General features: G+C 32.1%; 1 protein-coding gene across 1 annotated transcript; it reads left to right on the plus strand.

Annotated features, from left to right (window-relative positions):
- Nucleotides 1-445: 445 nt before the first annotated feature.
- On the plus strand, nt 446-21255 carry LOC132750846 (leucine-rich repeat-containing protein 74A-like; the record flags this gene model as incomplete). The annotated part of the gene is given in 8 exon segments (XM_060740900.1): nt 446-686; nt 1816-2035; nt 2429-2539; nt 3407-3597; nt 7979-8086; nt 8871-8964; nt 20470-20519; nt 21088-21255. Coding segments are annotated over 8 exon segments (1023 nt in total), but the record flags the coding sequence as incomplete, so codon positions are not given.
- Nucleotides 21256-21432: the final 177 nt, after the last annotated feature.

Consider the following 21432-nt stretch of genomic DNA (forward strand, 5'->3'; position numbering starts at 1 on the left):
ACATAACATGTAAATTATTACTAGAACTTTGAATCTTTACACTTTTCCTAAAATCTTAATACATTTTTCTCAGGTTTGATTTTATTGAAATATGTTCTCTCATTTGGAGGCGTGCAGCTTTAAAGCAAAACAAACTATACAAGAATCTAACCAGAAGTTGAATTACCTCATTGAATTTAGAAATTAACCCGGATCCTTATGGTATTGTTATTTTAATATCTGTCTTCAGAACAATCAAGTAATTTATAACAAAGAAACAAACTAACAAACAAACAACGAAATTCAATACACTTTAAAACTTTTAAATGAGATTTGAAAAAAAAACGATAAAGAATAAGATATATAACTTTCGATTCGCACTATTAATTACTTGCTTTGTTAGAGTTGCGCTTTATAAATAGTAAAATATGATAAAGACAATAGCACTAGATATTATATTGCACGTTTTTGTAAACATTTGTAAGTGTTGATTATTTTAAGGGTTTAAATAATTTAATTTTAACGAGTTGACGGGCAAGCAAATTTGTTTAAAGCTCATCAATTATAGCTATGATTTTCTTACATGTACATTATATGTGTTATTCTTGTGAATATAAAGTTTTAATATGTCGCGAAATATAATGTCAGCGTCTTCGTCGTCGTCTGCATATTTGACAGGGAAACGATGTACCGACGGTCATGTTGAGGTATTTTTTATATATTTTGTTACGTTTTGATTTATTTTTTCTTCAATTTCGAAATAGATAACTATGCCCTATCAGTGTCTTGGACTTATACATTTTTTAATACAATAAATACATGTGTTTCAAGAGAAATATAAGTAAGAATCTTATACATAGAAAATAGAAAGTATGAACAAAAAAGAAATGAGTAAAATAAGCACAGTGTTTCATTGGTGACGACACTGTTTGATTTAAGATCAAAAGATTAAAGATAAAAGATCAACTGTTCGTAAAATTGAGTTTTACATATTGTATAAAGAAGAATCAGCTCTTTTTTTTTGTAATATAAACAAATTATTTTTATATGAATATTAGACTGGCTTCAAAAATTACATCAAAGTTTAAGTGGTTATAGTACTGGTTTCCGGTTACATTGATCGTAAGTAAATTGAAATGCGGTAACGGTGTTATGTCCCTGTCTGTCAAATCACTAATGTGTATTAAAAAAATCCCTTGGGTTTTTGGTTTTAGCTACGAAGCGGTAACCCTTCTATTGTTCCCTTTCCCCAAAAAAAAATATAAATGTAAATAATTACGAAAACAGGGGGATGTACAGTTGTTTAAAATTTAAATTTTTTTATTCATTGGGTTAAAAATTTAAAGTTTTTTTTTACTTTAAAAATATTTTAAAATCGGGAAATTCTGTTTCACGCGTTTGACTTTTGATAAATTTTCATATTGATTTACCGGTAGTACATAATTGTTGTTAATAAAACAATTATATCTCCTTTAGTTTAAACAATATTTATTTCAATTTAAACAATATAAATACATACAGTAAGCACATGCAAACGCACTAGATCTAATAGATTTCGCGGATCTCCTTTTTTAAATTTACTGATTAAAATATTCAACATTATACATGTATGTGTTTCAATAGCCAGACACTACTTCTAACATGTGACAATTGTTATCTCCCTTGAGATTCCGAGGATTAAAAGATTCAAATTTACGGCAAATAGACTTACTCTTTCTTGTTTTGGAAGACTAGATTCTATATTGAGTCTTATGATACATTTTTCAGATTTTTAGATTTGTATTTTGATATCAAAACTTAATAAGAATACTTAAGAATTATGTTTTATGTTTAAAGTTTGACATCTGGAATCTCATCAACCGTAAGACACAAGAGAACGCGTTCTGTATGACGTCAAAATTTCGTATTGGCGCAAAAATACATCGAATAAGTACGACAAAGGTACATCGTGAACGTCATTCCATTGAAGACGTGAAAACCGTGCATGATGACGTCACGTCGTCATCGTCGTCAGACTGCAGTCAAGATTGGAATGACTTCGATGATGAGGAAGATGGTATGTTGTTGTTGTTGTTGTTGTTGATGATGATGATGATGATGATGATGATGATGATGATGATAATGATGATGGTGGTGATGATGATGATGATGATGATGATGATGATGATGATATTTCTTTGTTATTTCATCTTATTTTGCTGGTATTGTTTCTAAAATCAAAACCATATTCATTGATACATTCCAAACCTCACATTCAAAACAAACATATATGTGTTTTTGTTGTTATTGGTATTGGTGGTGGTGTGCTTATTGTTGTTGTCGTTGTTTTTAATACATAAAGATATTAGCAAGATGTTGATAATTTTTGACATAATATTTTTTAAATTATAATCTTTGAAAGATAGATTCTATATTAAGAACGTTATATAGTTTAGCTTTTTTATTTCAGATTTGGTTGACTTGTATAGAATGATACAATCGAAGCCTACGCTGTCGGCTGCTGCGGGAAGCATTGTCACACTGACAAAATCCTACAATATCAATAGACCTTTCTCCGGAAGTAAGATGACGTCATTTCCTGTTTGTGCTGTTGTTTTACAATATATACCACAGTTTCCTCTTAAAAATTTAAACGCGTCTGAATTAAAACATGATAATAACAACACTAATCTGTCACAACCTTAACCCATAACATGTTGTATTTCTTAAATGGAATTTTCCAGCTTCCATTTTGGGTGTTTTTTATCATTTTTAATCACTTTTGGGGATATCAAAATAAGAATATTTGAAAGTATAGATCCTGGACAGGAAGCGCGGATGTGCAGGCTGGTCTGGCTTCTTTACTAGGGATAAAGGTAACATCAAGAAAAGTGTTCATGGATATGCACTTTTTAATAAATAGTTAAATCTATTTATACTAGTAAACGGTCCGAAAAGAGGGGTGATGTCGTATGTTTTGAGTATGTGTAACATTTGGCCTTTTTGGACGATTTTCGCTAATATAAATGACAAAAAAAATTGTCAGATTGTCAGATTGTTTTATCATATTACCGAATAGACATGATATAAATTGGATTGTACTATACAATTGACTTCAATGAATACAAATGAAACTTTGCAGTAAAATGAAGTCATTATATGAAGCAGATATCTTTTTATCTTGATTGTTTTTATTCTTACATGAAACAGTCTTTCATCATTCACCATTAATCAAAATTCAAATGGAAACAAAATATGCTTTCAGTACTTCCGTTTTCAACCAAACCCGTTTAAATTGTTAGGGTGAACAAATTGTTATTTGTATTTGTAACATAAATTATATACTAGGAAATCATTTGCATTTAGGTTATATAAATGAACATTTAAATGCCACCATGCACAAACTTACTGTAAAACATAACTGTTTTATTTCACTTTTTTGTTTCAGTCGAGTCGGACGTGGTGTCGGAAATATCAGAAAAGGGTACTCGGGCGCAAAAGCTTTACTTAAAACGTTGTGCAGATTTTCTAATAACGCCGTCAAAGATCTTTTTAAAGGCACTTCCGGCTGTTGTAGTTGACATTGCGCATCAGAACATTGGTCCTAAAGGTGCAGAGGCCTGCGCAATCGCTTTATCGGTAAGAACAGGACATATACCAATATTGTTTGATCTTTTTTGCTTTGTGTTTGTGGCGCCGTTACATGTCGCAACGCCGCTACATGAAGCACTTGACGTCAAATGCCGCTATATGTCGCAAGGGTGCTAAATGTCGCAGTCGCAGTCAAATAACGCACCAATGCCGCTAAATGTCGCTACCGCGGCTAAATGTCGCAAAACATCGGCCGTTAAATGTCGAAATGATAACGTTAAAATGTCGCAATATTTCCCTTGCCGTTACTTAAATGTCACTAGCGTTTAATGGCGCAAGATTTCTATATTCATGATAAAATTGAGTTAGCTAGTGGTATTAAATTACAATAAATATTGAGTACTAAGTAAATTGTCTGTACAAATTTACACGGGGGAGGAACTGTTACACGGAGGATGTAGTTCTTATGATAACTTGCCAGGAGTTCACTTGATAACTGTCAAACGTCTGTATATACCGAAGAACACTCGTAAAAAATGGTAATTTTAATCTTTGAAAAAGAGAATTTGAGGTGATAAGTTAAACTTATTGTTTTATAGTCAGGAAAGTCCATTTTTCATAGCATTCAGTTTAAAATCTGGTAGTTATGAGAAAACTTTCCAAATTATCTAGTCTTTTAACTGTTCATTTGTGATCTTCTTCCTTGTCATATCTTATTGCCTAATTATAATAGTTGCAAACATAAAGTCCCGGCTAACAAATTTTAGCACGATTTTTCAAATGTCCTATTGTTCGGTTCGTCTGATAGCTCTGAAGATTTTCTAGAGTTCTTCTGCTGCCAGTATGTTTTTGCTTGCGCTACGTTACGGCACGTTTAAGCGTGTTTTTATTATTCAATAAGGGTGTAAATCATCTACTTGTCCCTCACCACAGTGGGTTAGAAATCCGCTAGAAGGAGAAATAAGATATATTTAGTCAACTCCAAATAATAGTCTTATTTCCCTTAATAAGCCTTTAAAAACTTCTTATTAAGAGCTACAAAGTTCTTATTAGTTTTTTTTATCCTAATTATGAGTAAAAATTCCTTATTAGTTGCAACCTTGATTCTCTCCTATTTTAAAGAATCAAAGTCATGATTAGGGTTTTGTAGCTCTTAATCAAAAGAAAACAAATCCTTATTAGGCTTTTAAAACTCCTAAACAGAAATAACAAAGTCATTATTAGTCTTTAAAAACTCGGTCCTTATTACTAATCAAAAATGTTTTTAAGACGTTAAGAATTGGCAACACTTTTGTAAAGGTTGTCATTTTAATAAAGATTTTCGACCATGCGACCACATACATGCATCGATGACATGGTGTTAAGAAAGTGACCGTGCGACCACATATACGCATCACAAGATTCCCCTTCTCTTACAAAGATGTCCACACTTTTATTAAGTGCAGACTTTAAAATTATGCCGTTTCCTTATTATTAAATATTAAATGATAAGGAGGCTAATTTTCACAGTTGGTGGTGTGTTGGTAGTTTTCACTCCGGATCACGACAGTAAGCCACGTTGAATTCACAAGAGCACAGTTCAAACCACCGCATCGTTCCAGGGCAGGCTGTCAAGCAGTTTTCCAGTACTAGTTACTTCACTTTCGCAAGGAATTGAAACTTCTGTACATGCCAGAGCAGAGGTACAGTGCGAATGACCGTAGAAAGGATTTCATGATCAATTACAACCAAAGCGACATGCGCCGTTCGGGAATTAAACCCGGGTCGCCCGATTCACAGTCCAACGTTCTACCTATTGAGCTAACCGGACGGCTTATTTTTCACAAATGTTTCTTAAATTTGTTTATATACGACAATAGTAATGCAAATCAAGCGGGTTATCAGTTTACGTCTTTTTATGTCTGCCATGAAATTTTAAAACGATCGTATATAAATTCTTTGAAAATTTTGAGTTTACATTCTATGTAAATAACAGAATTATTTTAACATTGCTGAAAATGAACGTTTCAAAAACATTTTATATGCATTAAATATGGGAGATATATTTCACACTTTGCAAACATTAACCTTGGGGCATTTTTGCCAAAAAGGCAAATAATTTCTATATTCGACTTATTCTACTGTTAAATGAAAATGTTTTGTGGTGAAATACAAGAAGAAATAAATTTAACTTGAACTGCCGCCAATGAAACAAATTTGCAAGACTTATTTTAACCCTTTCCCTCATGAGCATATTGTGAAAAATGGCCGTTTTCATTGAAAAGCCTCCTGTTACAAGTTCAAACTGCTATGAAACTATGAAAAAATGATTCAATGCTAATCAAACTTGGCACAAATGTTGACCAGACCATTGCCTTTGTAATAAAATGCTCAGTCTTAAATTTCATGTTACCATGGCAACGAGGGGACATCTCAAAATTGCCAAAAATCACTATTTTGCGTTGATTTTTTTTCCATCAAAATTGATTTCAAAGTGCTGCAACTTTTCAATGGATTGAGATAGAGTCAAAGGCTTTTCAGCGTTGGTTACCCATTACCTTATGACTGACCTGGGGTCTTTTTTCGCCTCTCACAAGCCTCTCACAAGCCTCTCACAAGTTCAAAATTTTCTTGGAGATGAGGGGGACTACCGCCCCCCTTCAAACTCCCCAAACAGAAGGGGGCACAACCCTCTTATACGATGTAGCAACGCCCTGATGTACCTTTTTGATAGGGGCGGTAAAAGAGATCACTTTTTAGCAACATTTCCCAAACGAAAAACAGTGTTTGGGGCCTAAATAGAGTAATTTTTCGCTGTTTGAGGCCTCAAAAAGGGGGGGGGGGTCGAAAAGCCGTCAAAACACGTCTATATGAAGTAAAGGGTTAACCTGTTGTATTTAAAAATACATCTGATTAGAACTTTGATTCTCCTAAAGAGGAGATATAAAGAAACTTAATACAATATGTAACTACTCATAATTAGGAGAAATGAACCTAATAAAACATTGTAACTCATAATAAGAAGTTTTAAAAGCCTAATTAGGAGAAACAAAAATACAGATATAAAATGTTAATTGGGAGGAGCTTCTAAAGACTAGATATAAAATAAAAAACCTAATTTGAAGGAAAGTATGTTATACCATAATTATAGTAATAAGTATCATGTGTTGTCATAAACCATGTGGATGTTGAAAATAAAATGTTCTAGAACAAAATATTAGTAACTCATCATATAAATGATATATTAAATCTTGTAAAACTAGATAAACATTTTAGTTTTAGAAATATTTTGTAACAATATCTAAATGATACATCTCCATTGTTTTAATCCATTTTTTTGGAAAGTAACCATTGTATATCATACCACATGAAAAAGCATTTTCTATCTTGAGTCGGCAGATGGTTCGGGACAGTCCTTTATGTCCAAAAGTTACCGAATATGTACAGACATTTACTCAACGTTACCACTAGCTAACTTAATTTTATGATGAATATATACAACCTGTTCATCTTGCGACATTAAACGATAGTGTTGCGACTTTTAACGGCAAGAGAAAACCGTGCGACATTAAACGTAATCATTGCGACATTTAACGGCAAAAGATTTTGCGACATTTAGCGACGGATACGACATGTAACGGTGCCACAACATGCTCGTAGGTGAAAATACAACACAAGTTATAAAAAAACTGATCTGATCTGAGATGAAATTTTTAATTTAACATTTCTATAACAAACTTCTCGGTGTTTTATGCTGAATGTGTAGCTCAAATCCACGACGTCTTGCTAAATCAATAATGTATTCTTATGTATTTTATAACCAAGGGGGTCTTTGGCATGACTTGTGGTCGTCCATTTATAATACCGACAAAGATGATTTCAGTTTCAACCAATCATTTTGTACATCACAGTAAATCCTTGACATAATACCAGATGTTTAACATGAATTTAGATATTGCGATATTAAACAGGAGTGTTGTGACATTTAACGATAATGAAAAGTGCGACATTTAAATTCATCATTGCGAAGTTTACCGGCAAAATATTTTGAGACATTTAGTGGAGGTTACGACGTTTAGTGGTAATATTTCGACATTCGGCGGCAAGTGCGACATTAAGCGTCGTTGCGACAAATAACGGCGTCATAGTAAATATTATGCGTCTTGACTAATAAAGCGCAAAAGTTATACTCTTTATATAAAATTACGTTTGATTAGCCATTAATGGTTACTTTTAGGACGATATAGGCAGTAAGATCTTTTGTTATTTCACACATCATTTAATGACATTTAATTAATAGAATATTAATATATTTCGTTTAAATTCACGCGTATTTTTATGACTTACATAGTAAAAAACATGACTGTGTGCTTTGTCGCGGGCATTCGATACGTCTGTTCTAGCAGCATATATTATTTGATAATTTTATACTTTTATTTGAATCTTTCAGCAAACGAGGTCAGTTCGTGTTGTAAACCTGAATGACAATGCCATCGGTCACAGAGGTGCCAAGTTCATGGCCATGATGCTGAAAGAGAATAAACAAATAACAGAACTGGTAGGTGTTGAATCTCATTGTCATACAGGATTTAAAACAAAATATTGCTAAATAACGACCATAGATTAATAAGTAATTTTATCTAGAATCTGATAAAACCCTTAGGGAAAGAGATCATTTGAGTGCAGTGAAAACAACAACATAAAAAACAACAAATAGTTTAAAGTGCATTGAATTTAAAGGGGTTGTTAATCAAGGTTGATGAAGAAAAGCAACATCTCTCACGCCCCATAGCATTGTCTAAAGCGGTATTCAGTACACACTTTATTAACTTGGTCAACTGCTCGTTTTGCCACGTTTCCGATTATATGTTTGACGATTAAATGAAACCAAAAGATGGATATGTTTTTTGTTGTTGTTGTTTTCGGAGGGTGATTTTTACACATGTAAAACTGCGTCGTATTATTTGGAGTACTTTTAAGGATGTGTTAAGCGGCTACATGTACATATTTCGGTTTATTTAACATATCCAATTTACCCTTTATCCTGCTCCCCAACTTGTCCAGCTTTGAAATTAGAACTGTCTGTTCGAATTTAAAGAGTTTTGAATATGACAATACATTATTAAACTATCGGCAGTATAGAGCCTGGTCAGACTGCATGGATGTGCCAGCTGACCTAGCTGTACAGTGAAGCACTTATGGTTTTAGCAGATAAGTGCTTGCATAGTTAATATTTCATTGATATATGTGGTAAAGCTGGTGGTAGGATTTTTTTAAGCAGGAAAAACTTGTGTTCTGTCCTAGTTTTTCGTTTATAATATTATGTTGTTTTTATACGACAGTCTCTCTCGGACAACAATATTGGTTCTCGAGGAGTGAAATATATCGTCAACATACTGATGGAAAATGACACTGTACAGAAACTGGATCTCTCAAGTAAGTTAGTTGTTCATAGTTTCAATTATTATTTCACTTTTACTAGGTGATGGAAATACGTACGCGTGTGTAAACAAGCAAATTACAATTCATTGTATTTTAGTATTGTTCTATTATATTATATTCGCTCTGCGTAACTCCGGTCCTAGAGTTAACGTACTTTATTTAGAGGTTATTAATACACTTGTTACTATATATAGTAACAAAATTGCCTATGATTTCAACTGATTATGAGTGTCACGTGACCTATTATGAGTTTGCGGCCCGGGGCCGAAAACTAGTTATCAACCCTCAGAACATGTGCACGTGCACAAACTGAAACAATGACGTCATATTTTACGTCATCAAACAGTTAACTGTAAAAGTGAAAGTAGGTTGTCAGCACGAATCGAAGAAATTTGAAATTTGAAATTTGAAGAAATAATACGACAAATTCATTCCGAAAAAATGAAAATAAAACTTGCTTCTTGATTCTACTGCTTTGAACACACAAACAGTAAACATCTCTGTACAGAACAGTAGAAGAGTAGACAAGAATTTCAAGGAAAGAACTTTAGTACAGTCCCTGAGGACCTTTTGTGTGCAAAAAAGGTCCATAGATAAAAGTTATACCAATGTAAAGCTAAATGTTTGAAGTTTACAAAAAATTTGGGTAGACATGTCAAATCATGGTACGTTTTGAGAAATCCAAGATGGCCGCCAAGATGGCCGCCAAATTATTAAAAAATGGCTAATACGCATTTTATCTGATAAAATTAGTTTTTTTTGTATTTATTTTAGTATAAATGATCTAAGAACTTCACATCCTGTTGGAACAATATGAAAATGGAGGCATTATCATTATTTTTTCATATTTTCTGAATTTCATAGATAAATTTGCTAAAAAATGCATGAAAAAATTATCAAAAATTGATATGGGGCTGACATTTTTTCCTACCAGCTAAGGCATAGCGGTGTAAATGAATATTTGTACCATATACTACAAAGACTTGAACAATATCATACTAATATCACCCTTATTTTTTATCTTTATTGTAAAAGAATGTGGATTCTGATATTCTTAAAGTGGGTGGGGTAACGAAAATTAAGTCTCAGTATTTTGTTAACTGGTTTGTTATGATTATTAAAACTAAGAATAGTGATCATGTATTGCATTTTGGCATGTACCTAAAGTTATAAATAATTAAGAAACTTAGACTGATATTTTGTTTATCAATATTCAACATGTTCTGTTGCCATGGCAACGGAGAAGTAAAATGAAAGTCACACCTGAAACGTATGACACTTTCAACTTTTAGAATTTTAAGAATGTTGATAAGAATGACACAAACTTAAAGATAAATAATCTGTGCACAACGCCATGTTAACAAATTGAATAAAATGAAACATTAAAAGAAGTCACATTTAATTCTAGCAAATTATCAACACAGATAACAGCCGATATTTTGAAATTAGATGAATAAATTTATTTCAAGAATTTGCATCATGCATTTGCTTTTTTCAAACTGCTATACATAGATAAGGTCATGTCAAATGTGCATGTTGTTATGTTTGGAAAGGATAATTAATGGTGATAATAATTAGTAAAAAAAGCAGTCTTGAGGTTGAAATGTATAATTATAAACATTATCAAATGTTTGAAACTGTACATAGCGTAATCATTTAAGACTTTGTAGCTAAAACGAGAAATAAATAGGTCACTGGTTCAAATTCTAGGTCAACCAATATCAAATTTTAATGACAATCGAATTTTTGTTGAGTTCAAACTTTTTGGTTGTAGCTTGTATTATGAAACTCTAACTTGCATTAGATTAAATTCTAGGTCAACTGATCTCAGTGTATAATTCTGCATCTGAAATTTTACAATCAAAATACAAAGAGGTCACTAGAACAGATTAAGGTCAGCTGGCATGTCATATTGTGTCTGTTATCCAAATTCCTTTAGCTTCAAAAACAAGAAAGTAGGTCACGAGGTCTTAAATTCTAGGTCACCTTATACCAGTGGGGCCATGATTTGAACAATCAAAGAAGAACACAAGACAATTCTTCCAACCAAATGGTCTTGCATTGTGGTTTCTGACATTACGAGTTTTTTTTTTTTATCAAAATCGACATCTAGGCAGGGCCATTTTTATGCTCTGCGAAAAATTTCGGGGGAGCATATAGTCGCCGGGCGTGTGTCCAAAACCTAGTCGAGGAGCATCACCCGGTACAACCGGCTCTAGTTTTAATCCAGACTCATGATCATTTTTTGATGCCTGCAAACTTAGCACTTCACGGAGAGTGTCGGCTATGAAGTCCAGGCGTCTCTTTTTCTACAGACAACAATTGATCTCGGACATTGAGTTTAACGGTCATTTGTCTGTCAAAAAAATTAGTACCGTAGCTTAGTAGAAATTGGTCATTACTCTTCTGTTTATTTATCCATGAAAGTCAGATAGTTTAACCAACCTTCAAGCTATCAACAAAGAAGTGTTGAAATTGGCGTATCACCCAGGTCCGGTCCTATCATGATTTGAAGAAACATGATAAAGTCTTCTAGAAAATATTTCACATGCTCTAACAATGGGGTTAAAGGGATGATTTTATAAAGGATTTTATATATAAGGTAGACAATGTAAATCAATTGACCCTTGGGAATGGTAATTATAATCAAACGGATCATGACTTAACCAAGCTTAGTAGTTGTGTATTATATCGTGACATAAATTGATATGGTCATAGAATGAATGCTTCACACTTAAATATCAAAGCATTTTATGTATGGAGAAGAAAGTTTTCAAAGCCTTTTCTTTATAACACAAAGTAAAATGACTCCTGGGGTTAGGTCAACATTGACCAGATTGTCAAAATTTGTCTTTTTGACAATGTTTTTAACCCAAAATCTAAGATCTGGGCATTTGGTTTTTGAAAAAAATATGATTTCAAAAAGTTTTCCTATATGTTTCCATATGAAATAAGTTGACTCTAGGGGTGGGTTAAATTTTCATTTGAATAAATTTTGTACTGGTCTATACAAGGCTACAACAGAAATAATTAGCTAAAGGCATCGATTTGGGAGAAGTTTTTTTTTAGCTTTTCCTATATGTAAAATGAAGTGACCCCTGACATAAATGAATTTGACCACAAGGTCGTGATTTAAGCAAATTTAATAGTATTCTATACTAGGTCCTGCAGTTATGGAGAAGAATTTTTTCATGTTTTTCCTATATGTACACTGTGTAAAGAAAGTTTACTCCGGGGCTTCGCAAGGATACTTCTTGACCTTTTACCAACCATGACCTTGATGTTGTGTCATGCATATCATAAGCACATAGTCTCATGATGGTGATTATTTGTGCCAAGTTATTTAAAATCGTCCATAAAGTCAAAAAGTTATGGAGAACATATAACCTTGACCTTGGTTGCAGAAACCTGGATGTTGAGGTCTGTAGATTGTGAAGTGGTGGGGATCATTTGTGCTAAGTATTTTTAAAACCTTTGAATTGTCAATAAGTTATAGAGCGGACATGAAAAAAAGATGTTTTTACATTGGACCGTTGAGTATGACCATGACCATCAGGGTTGTGACTTGATTATTGTGCTCTGCCAATGGTGTCATAATGTTGATCATTTCTGCCAAGTTATCTTAAAACCATTTCAGAGGTTTATAAGTTAGAGACAGACACGAAATGTAGACTTTCTCACATATGACCTGTAATTGTGACCCTGACCTTTGGGGTAGCAATTCAATTATTGCGATCTGCACATCGTCTCATAATGGTGATCAATTGTGCCAAGCTATTTAAACAAAATTTCATAGGTTAAAAAGTTATGAAGGGGACACGAAATGTAGATTTTTATACATTTGACCTTGACCTTTGGTGTAGCAACCCAATTTTTGCTTTCTGCACATGATCTTATACTGGTTATCAATTGTGCCAAGATATTTTTCAAAAATTTCAGCATGTCGGAGCGGACACGAAATATAGACTTTTTAACATTTGACCTTAAAGTGTGACCTTGACCTTTTGGGTAGCAACCCAATTATTGCGCACTGCACGTCGTGTCATAATGGTGATCCGTTGTGCAAAGTTATTTCAAAACTTTTCAGCATTAAAAAAGTTATGGAGCGAACACGAAATGTAGACTTTTTATTATTAAATGAAGACTTTTAACATTTGACCTTAAAATTTGACCTTGACCTTGGGGGTAGCAACCCAATTATTGCGCTCTGCATATTGTCTCATTATGGTGATTACTTGTGTCAAGTTATTTCAAAAAAATTTCAGCGGTTAAAAAGTTATGGAGCGGACACGAAAGTATTACGGACGGACGAACTGACAGACGTTGGCAATTCCTATAATCCCCTTTCCGCTACGCGGAAGGTGATAAACAATGTTGGTTTAGTCCCATCTGAAAAAGCCATACATATAAAAGCTCAAGATCTTTTTATTTATTTCTGGGAATATTTGAAAACATTACGCATTGTCAGTTCTATTTTTAACTTCTGTGACTAAGATATACAATAATCTGATTTGTGCCAAAAAAACAACAACACCAAAACAAAATTTCTGTCACATTTTATCAAATATAGCCTATTTTTACGTCACACCAACACTTTAAAAGGCTTTGTGGCGACTTTCCTGCTTTACTGAGGAAGACCTTAATATGTTTCCCTCCGTGCATTATTTCATAATATTGACACCTTCTGGTCATCTTTTAAGGCAAATCAGAATTACAAAGTCTATAAGAAAGTGAAATTTGGCTTATTCAAAAAAAAAAAACATTAAAATTGTTTGTAAAATAAAGAAATCAAAGTCATATGTTCATCCTGATTCCAAATTCAAATACGTCCTGAACTTAATCTTAATTTGGAACACACTAGTGTTCATGTGCATTACATGCTACCGGACAATTTGAGAAATGCTGTTTTTCCTCATCTCCAATTACATTAAAACTTTGATTTTAAGACGATGATCAGAAAATAACGAAACTGTAACAGTTGATATGATTACCAATGTCTTTGAGATTTTATTTAAATGCTTACCTGTATATCAGTTATAGCTTAATTCTACGTGACGACAATTTACATACTGTTTTGTGTGAGTGGAACAAAAATCGCTTCCAAAGTTTTACAAACAGATATTCATCTTATAACTGGTAAAAAACGGTCGAAAACAAAAGCAAAATCTATCATTACACCAAATTTATTAAGTGCCTTTCTGATATATATAGCATGTTTAAATGCGTTAAAATAAAACAAATTTATATCATAGTTATAAACATTAAGAAAGATTACTCGACATTAACTGAAATTTCAACAATTATACAAATCTAGATATGATTATGTAAAACTATTTGCATATAAACATACTATTAAATTCTTTTCAACGTGATTTAAAATAATATTATGAAACAGACCGCCATCTACTTAAATAGTCACATATTTCTAAGGAACGAAATGAGGCTGCAGTAACACAACTCATATTGGTTATATATCGGAATTACTTATATTGTATAATTAATTTGAGACTTACAGTTTTTGTTTTGTGTACATTCTTCTGTAGCTTGTTCTTAATGTATACTGGATTTTTTCCCTACTGTATTCGATTTTCAATAGGTAAAACAATGGAGATTCTATACTTTTTTATGTGTTTAAATGGAGGGGTTGTTTTTGGTAATAAGACAAGCTGCTATGTGGTGAACAGTCAGGAGTTTGTTAATGATGATTTCAGACATACTGACCGTATAACAAAGCATTAGGTGGTCTGACCTGTAGGTCACAAAATTATTTAGGCAACGGTGGAATATGGCCTATTTGTTTTGCGTAGCAAGACATCTATACAGGATTTATAATTGATGCTGCTCTATATTTTTTTTAGAATAGAAAAAGTGTCAAATTTCTAATACAAAATGGTGATTTTATCCATGTTTCTCCAACTGTTAAACTATTTATCAGCTGGGCTTGTATTGCATTGAGATGAGAACACAATCATTTATGGTTTTCAGATGCATCCATGGCACATTATCTTGAAGACGTTCTTCATCACAACATATTGACATATTGTCTCTTCCTTCTTATCACATTTGATCTGTGGGATTTTTTTTTGCTTTATTTGTTATTTATTATTATTATTATTTAATGACCAATAAATGAAGAATGTTGAAAAGCTTTTTTCTCAAATCAGGCCAAACATCAAGCATAAATTTTATTCTTCAATATAACTCTGAGTAGATTTCATTATTATCTTTTGTCGCTAAAACTTTAAGCGTTTTTATTGTTACAGTAACTGTTCAGCAAAATGTTACCGATGTTTTAATTAAAATTTGTGTTTTTTTCATGGAAAGTAAATGTAGTGAAATTTAAAATGATTTTTTTTATGTTTCAAATGTATCCAACTCTGAATTCTGTAATACATAATCATGACATTAACTTCTACAACATGCTTGAAATGATAAAACTGAAAGCCTCATACGTTTCCGGGTTTCTCTCATTTTACCACTTTGTTGCCATGGCAACAGAACCAATTAATGTTGTTGGTAGAATGCAAACCTACCTTTAAAAAAAATAAAGATTTAAGAACATTTCAAAATGTAATATTGTTGGTTATTCTTAGTCTTAATAATCGTTATATATCAGTTCACTAGAAATTGGGACTCAATTTTCGTGTACCCCACCCACTTTAGGAATGTCAGAATTCACATTCTTACACAATAAAACTAAAAATAAGGGTACAATTAGTAAGTTGTTGATCAGGTCTTTGTAATATATTGTAAAAATATTCATTTTCACCACTATGCCTTGACTGATAGGAAAAAATGCCAGCCCCATGTCGATTTTTGATACTTTTTCATACTTTTTTAGCAAAATTTCTCTATGAAAACAAGAGTATATGTATAAGAAAATGGAAAAGGACCCTTTTTCATATTGTTTCAATAGGATGTGAAGTTTTAACATCACCTGTACCAAAATGAATATAAAAAAGAACTAATTTTTTCATATAAATTGCGTATTAGCCATTTTTCAATAATTTGGCGGCCATCTTGACGGCCATCTTGGATTTCTCAAAACGTACCATGATTTGACATGTCTACCCAAATTTTTTGTAAACTTCAAACATTTAGCTTTACATTGGTGTAACATTTATCCATGGACCTTTTTTGCACACAAAAGGTCCCCAGGGACTGTACTACTTTAAAGTCTATTTGTTTTGATTTTTTTTTTGTTTGTTTGTTTTTTTTAATGCTAGATCTACTATTAGATCTAGATCTACCAAGTGTATTAAAGACATTGATACACGTCAGCGTAGGGCCGGAAGGTGATAATCGGCCCTGAATGAATAATGACCCTCGAGCTAAAGCCCTCGGGTCCATTATTCATTTTGCGGGCCGATTATCACCTTCCGGCCCTCTCCTGCCGTGTATTAACCTCTTAGTAATTGGTTGATGCTCGCGATTATGCGATAATGGCCCAAAGATGTGCATAATGGCCTGAGGGCCGCAGGCCCGAAGGACATTATGAACTCGAGGGTCATTATCGTATAATGGCGAGCAGCAACCAAGTGTTAACGTCTTTAATTTAATATCTATGTCCGAAATACGGCGTTTAGACATCGTCGCTTATCTTGATTATCGCATTTTCTAAGAACGGACAGTTGTATACAAATGTTATTATACAGTTTAACACTCCGATTAACATAGGAAACAAAACAACAGAAAATAAATATGAGAAAATGATGTTTTACTGGTGTTTTTTTATCGATTAATACAGTACTCTTAACATTTTTGTGAGAATAACATTTATATCTAGTGCCAGTTTTTTATGAACTTTTGTCCTTTCAAAAACGGTTTCTTAGACTAACGGTTTTTTAGGGTTGATTACGTCATTTTGCACGTGCGCTCATTCACTCGCCCATTATGGAAAAAAATAATGCCGAGTAGCAAGGCGGCCGAAATTGCATAATGACCTAGATCTTGCCATAATGGCCCTGAAATAACAACAACAACAACAACATTTATTTAGCAATTAAGCATTACAATGCTTTTAGCCATAATATACATTTGACATAAGGTGACAAATGACACGAGAAATCATTAGCAATCAAATATTTTCTGCATAGAGAAGCTTACACAATAAATAAACTAGTTTGACATAGGTAAATTTAAATCGATACCAATATAATAATTATCAAATTTCTAAACTATTCCTTAATTTATTTGAAAAAAAATTATATATTTTGATAAGTTTAACAATTGTCTTTCATTATCTGTGGACATCAGTCTATCGAATTTATTAAGAGTTGTTCACCTACAAAAATATGGTTTGAAGTATTTTTTCCTTATTTCTCGATATATTGGGCAGACAAGAAGAAAATGATACTCATCTTCAATTATATTATCTTGGTTGCAAAATTTACATATTCTATTAGTTCGTTCTATATTAAGATATCTACCTCTTTCTATTTCTAAATTATGCGAAGATAATCTAAATCTACTTAAGGCAATCCGAAATTTCCTTTCACTTATTGAATTCAAATATGTTTCAAAGTTAAAAGATTGTTTAAACCTACAGTAAGTAAGTAAACGTTGTGAATTGTTTATGTTTGCATACCAAGCTAATAATAGTATTAGTTGATTTATTAACATATAAAAGTTTTCGACAGAATTTTGTATGAATAAGTTCTATATCTGTTCCTGCATTCATTCCCCAGACTTCTGAACAGTAGTTTAGTACAGTAGCAACTAGCGAATCAAACAATTTACTTTTTTCACTAGTAGAAAATCGTACTTATCAAAAATTGAAAATAGTTTATGTAAAGATTTAGATGCATGTTCTGCAATACATTTTTGGGTTCTATTCCAATTTGCATTTTTGAAAAAATATACGCCTAAATATTTAAAAGAAGTAACATTTTCTAGTAGAGTATTATAAAGGAAAAAATCATAATTTGTATGTCTACTGCCTTTTTCAAAAATCATAACCTTAGTCTTTGAAGTATTTATTTTTAGACCCCATGTATTACAATATATTTCAATATCATTTATCATTGATTGTAAGGATTCTGGTGATGTTGTAAATAACACCTGATCCTCTGCGTATAAAATTAAAAATAAAATTAAATCTTCATATGTGAATAATCCATCTAGATTAGTATTTATATTGTCAACAATATCATTTACGAACATCATAAACATCAAAGAAGAACTCGGGTCTCCCTGTTTCACGCCCAAGTGTGAGAGAATTGGCTCAGAGAGTCTATTATTAAACCTAATACGTAATCGAACAGTTCTATACATAGATTTTATTGCGTTTACCATTCTAGAGCTAACGTTTTCACTTAATAACTTTTGCCAGAGAAATGATCTATTTATCTTATCAAAACATTTTTCATAATCAATGAATACACTATATACTTTTTTACCAGAATTTAATAATTTTGAAATAACAGAATGCAAAATGAAAACACAATCGACTGTACTTTTCCCTTTTTGAAATCCGAATTGATTATTAGCAATTTTCTCATATTGTATAGTCCATTTAGTTAACCTATTTAAAAGTATCTGAGAATATATTTTGGCTATTATATTATTTAAAGTTACACCCCGATAGTTTTTTGCGTCAGTTTCGTCTCCGCCTTTAAATATTGGTATAATATATCCATCTCCCCAAGCTTCAGGGTAATCAGAATTTAAGAATAATCTATTAAATATATTAAGTAAGTATGGAGAAATGATATCATACGACGACTTAATAATTTCTGCGGATATACAATCGGGACCACATGCCTTAAAACTTTTTTGTCCATATACTGCGTTCCGAATTTCATTCTCGGTAATATCTTTATCTAAATTTTCATAAATATTGGTTTCTTGTCTAAATTCTGATTCTTGATCATTAGTTTCAGGTATTTCCCCAAAAAGATTATTAAAGTGATCGTAAAGTTCATCTATTTCTATTTTTTCTTCACAGCTGTTTTTACTTTTATAGCATTTTTTTATTGACTTCCAGAATGTACGCGGTTGTGTTTTTGCAATTTCTTCTAAACGTTTCGCTTCATTAATTTTAAAATTTGTTTTTGCTTTTTTCTTTATTAGATTGTATTTAGTTCTACTTTTGGTGAATTTTATTCTATTTTCATCAGTTTTATTTCTCAGAAATAAATTCCTAGCTATTTTAAATTCTTTTTTAGCCAAGAAGCATGATTCATCAAACCATTTCGACTTTTTATGTGTCCGAATTTGTATATCCGAAACAGGGACATCCTTTCCGAATATTTTCATAGCATTTGAATACAAATAGTTTGAAAGTGTCTCGGTCTGTGTTTCAACAGTATAGTTATCCCCAACGCAGGAATCTATGTCAGTTTTATTTGCAAGTAGAAGTTCTAAAAAATCTTTTACTTTGTCATTATCCCAAATTATATTGTTTTCAGTAACATTTTCTTTAACCCTGCTATATGTCTGATCATTAAATAGACGACATTTTCTATTAAAGGTAAAATATAAAGGTGCATGATCCGAAAATTCATTCCATTCTAGAATATCAAAATCAAAAATAAAACTATAATTCAAAAAATGTGATAAAAGATAATCAGTTACACTAAGTCCACGTGCTGAGCAGAAGGTAAAGTCACCTTTACCTTGATCTCCATGTATTCGACCAGTAAGTATGATATATCCTGTACTTTTACACATAGAAATTATTTTTTCCATTATTATCAATACAATTATCTTGATTTATACGTATTGGTATATTACTAATTTCAACCATTAAATCATCATCATCATCATTATCAATATCAAGGTATCTATCATACTCTAAAATATCATTTAAATCGGACGTTCTTGAATTGAAGTCTCCTATTACATAGACTTTTCCTAATTTACTATATTTTTCTATACCTTTTTCAATTTCTTCAAAAAAATCTACTTCTTTATGATTTAATACATTTGAGCCTTTCGGCGGAATATACAAATTACATAAAAATACATCTTCATTGAAATCAAAAACATCATGAGAAATTTTAAGCCATATAAGTCCATCATTGTTCTTTTCAATAACAGATATTTTACTTTTTAACTTATTACGAAAATATATTGAGAGTCCTCCACTATATCGACCTTTCTTAGTTCCTATGCTTTTATTACCAAAAATATGAACACTGCTATATCCTTCAATATCTATATTGTATGTATGTGTTTTACTAATCCATGTTTCGCTTAACAAAATTAGGTCAAACGAATTTATGTATTTAATAAATTCATCATCAGTTATCTTTCTCAATAAGCCAAATACCCTAGATTTTGTAACTATATATAGTATCATAGTTATAAATACCAATTATTGTATTGTTTTCAGAGCAAGGTTATTTTTCTACGGAAGCTCCTGGTGCCAATTCATAATGTCCATTAAGAAATCATTATGAATTGGCACGGGGATGCTTCCGTAGTTTTACCTTTTTCTCTGCCGCGTTTGCTATCATTCCATTTAATATTGTCAATATTTTTCATTTTGTTTTACAGATAACGGTTTCAAAGACAAAGATGCTGTTTTATTCAAACAACTCCTTGAGGTATTTGTCGAATTTCTCTCGTTTGATCTGTTAAAAGTTTTACTTACATTATAAAATTTACAATTTATGGCATGAGAGTCAAATCGTGTGACGAACTAAAGGTTTTAATATTCATGTTCTTAAAGACCTCTAAAGCATAAATAAATCGTGACGTTCGCGCTTGTCCGTTGTCTTAGAAGATAATCTTTGCCGTTAATTTAATTACATTTCTTCTGTATATTTCGTTTCAAATATTCATTAACACTTTTCTTACCAAACTTTCAAAAATTTTCTGTATTGTCATTTTGTTTGTAACACTGATACTATAAGTCATATCACGGTTTTCTGGCTATATTTGTTGATTGTTGAGGAAGGCATCATGTGCTGTTCGGTATCTGAGTAGAGTAGGCTTGTTGATTACTTTCCTAACACGGAAGACGACGTGATTTGATTTAAAAAGCGGTGAGAAGGAAATAACGTTAAGTCTGCCACCTAACCACTGGGCCAGAAATGCCCACATTTACAATAATTAAAAGGAAAAATGGCGAACAAGGAAGAAATATATTGAATTATAAATCTATTATCACAGGAAACGAGAAATTTACGTTACTTAAACCTCAGCTATAACTTGCTCCGGGAAGAGGGAGGTGTACTGCTGGGAGAAGCTTTGAGTTACAATGACAGCCTTGAGGAACTAGATCTGACTTGGAACCATCTGAGGCGTCAGGGAGCTACAGGTGTGGGCGAGGGGATAATGGTAAGAACCAATTAGTAAGCTATATGTATTTGAAAGGAGAAAATGACGAATTTTTTAGTTAAAACAGTATGCCTCAGGATTCATGCCAATTTTCATAAAAAATGAAATTGTTCTAAAAGGCAAAAATTTGCCTCAGAAACTAATAGATTTTTACTTTTTTGGCAAGGGATTACTTAA

Source organism: Ruditapes philippinarum, unplaced genomic scaffold (genome assembly GCF_026571515.1).
Source record: "Ruditapes philippinarum isolate M1 unplaced genomic scaffold, ASM2657151v2 ctg13476_1_1_1_1, whole genome shotgun sequence".
In the NCBI taxonomy this organism is placed as follows: domain Eukaryota; kingdom Metazoa; phylum Mollusca; class Bivalvia; order Venerida; family Veneridae; genus Ruditapes; species Ruditapes philippinarum.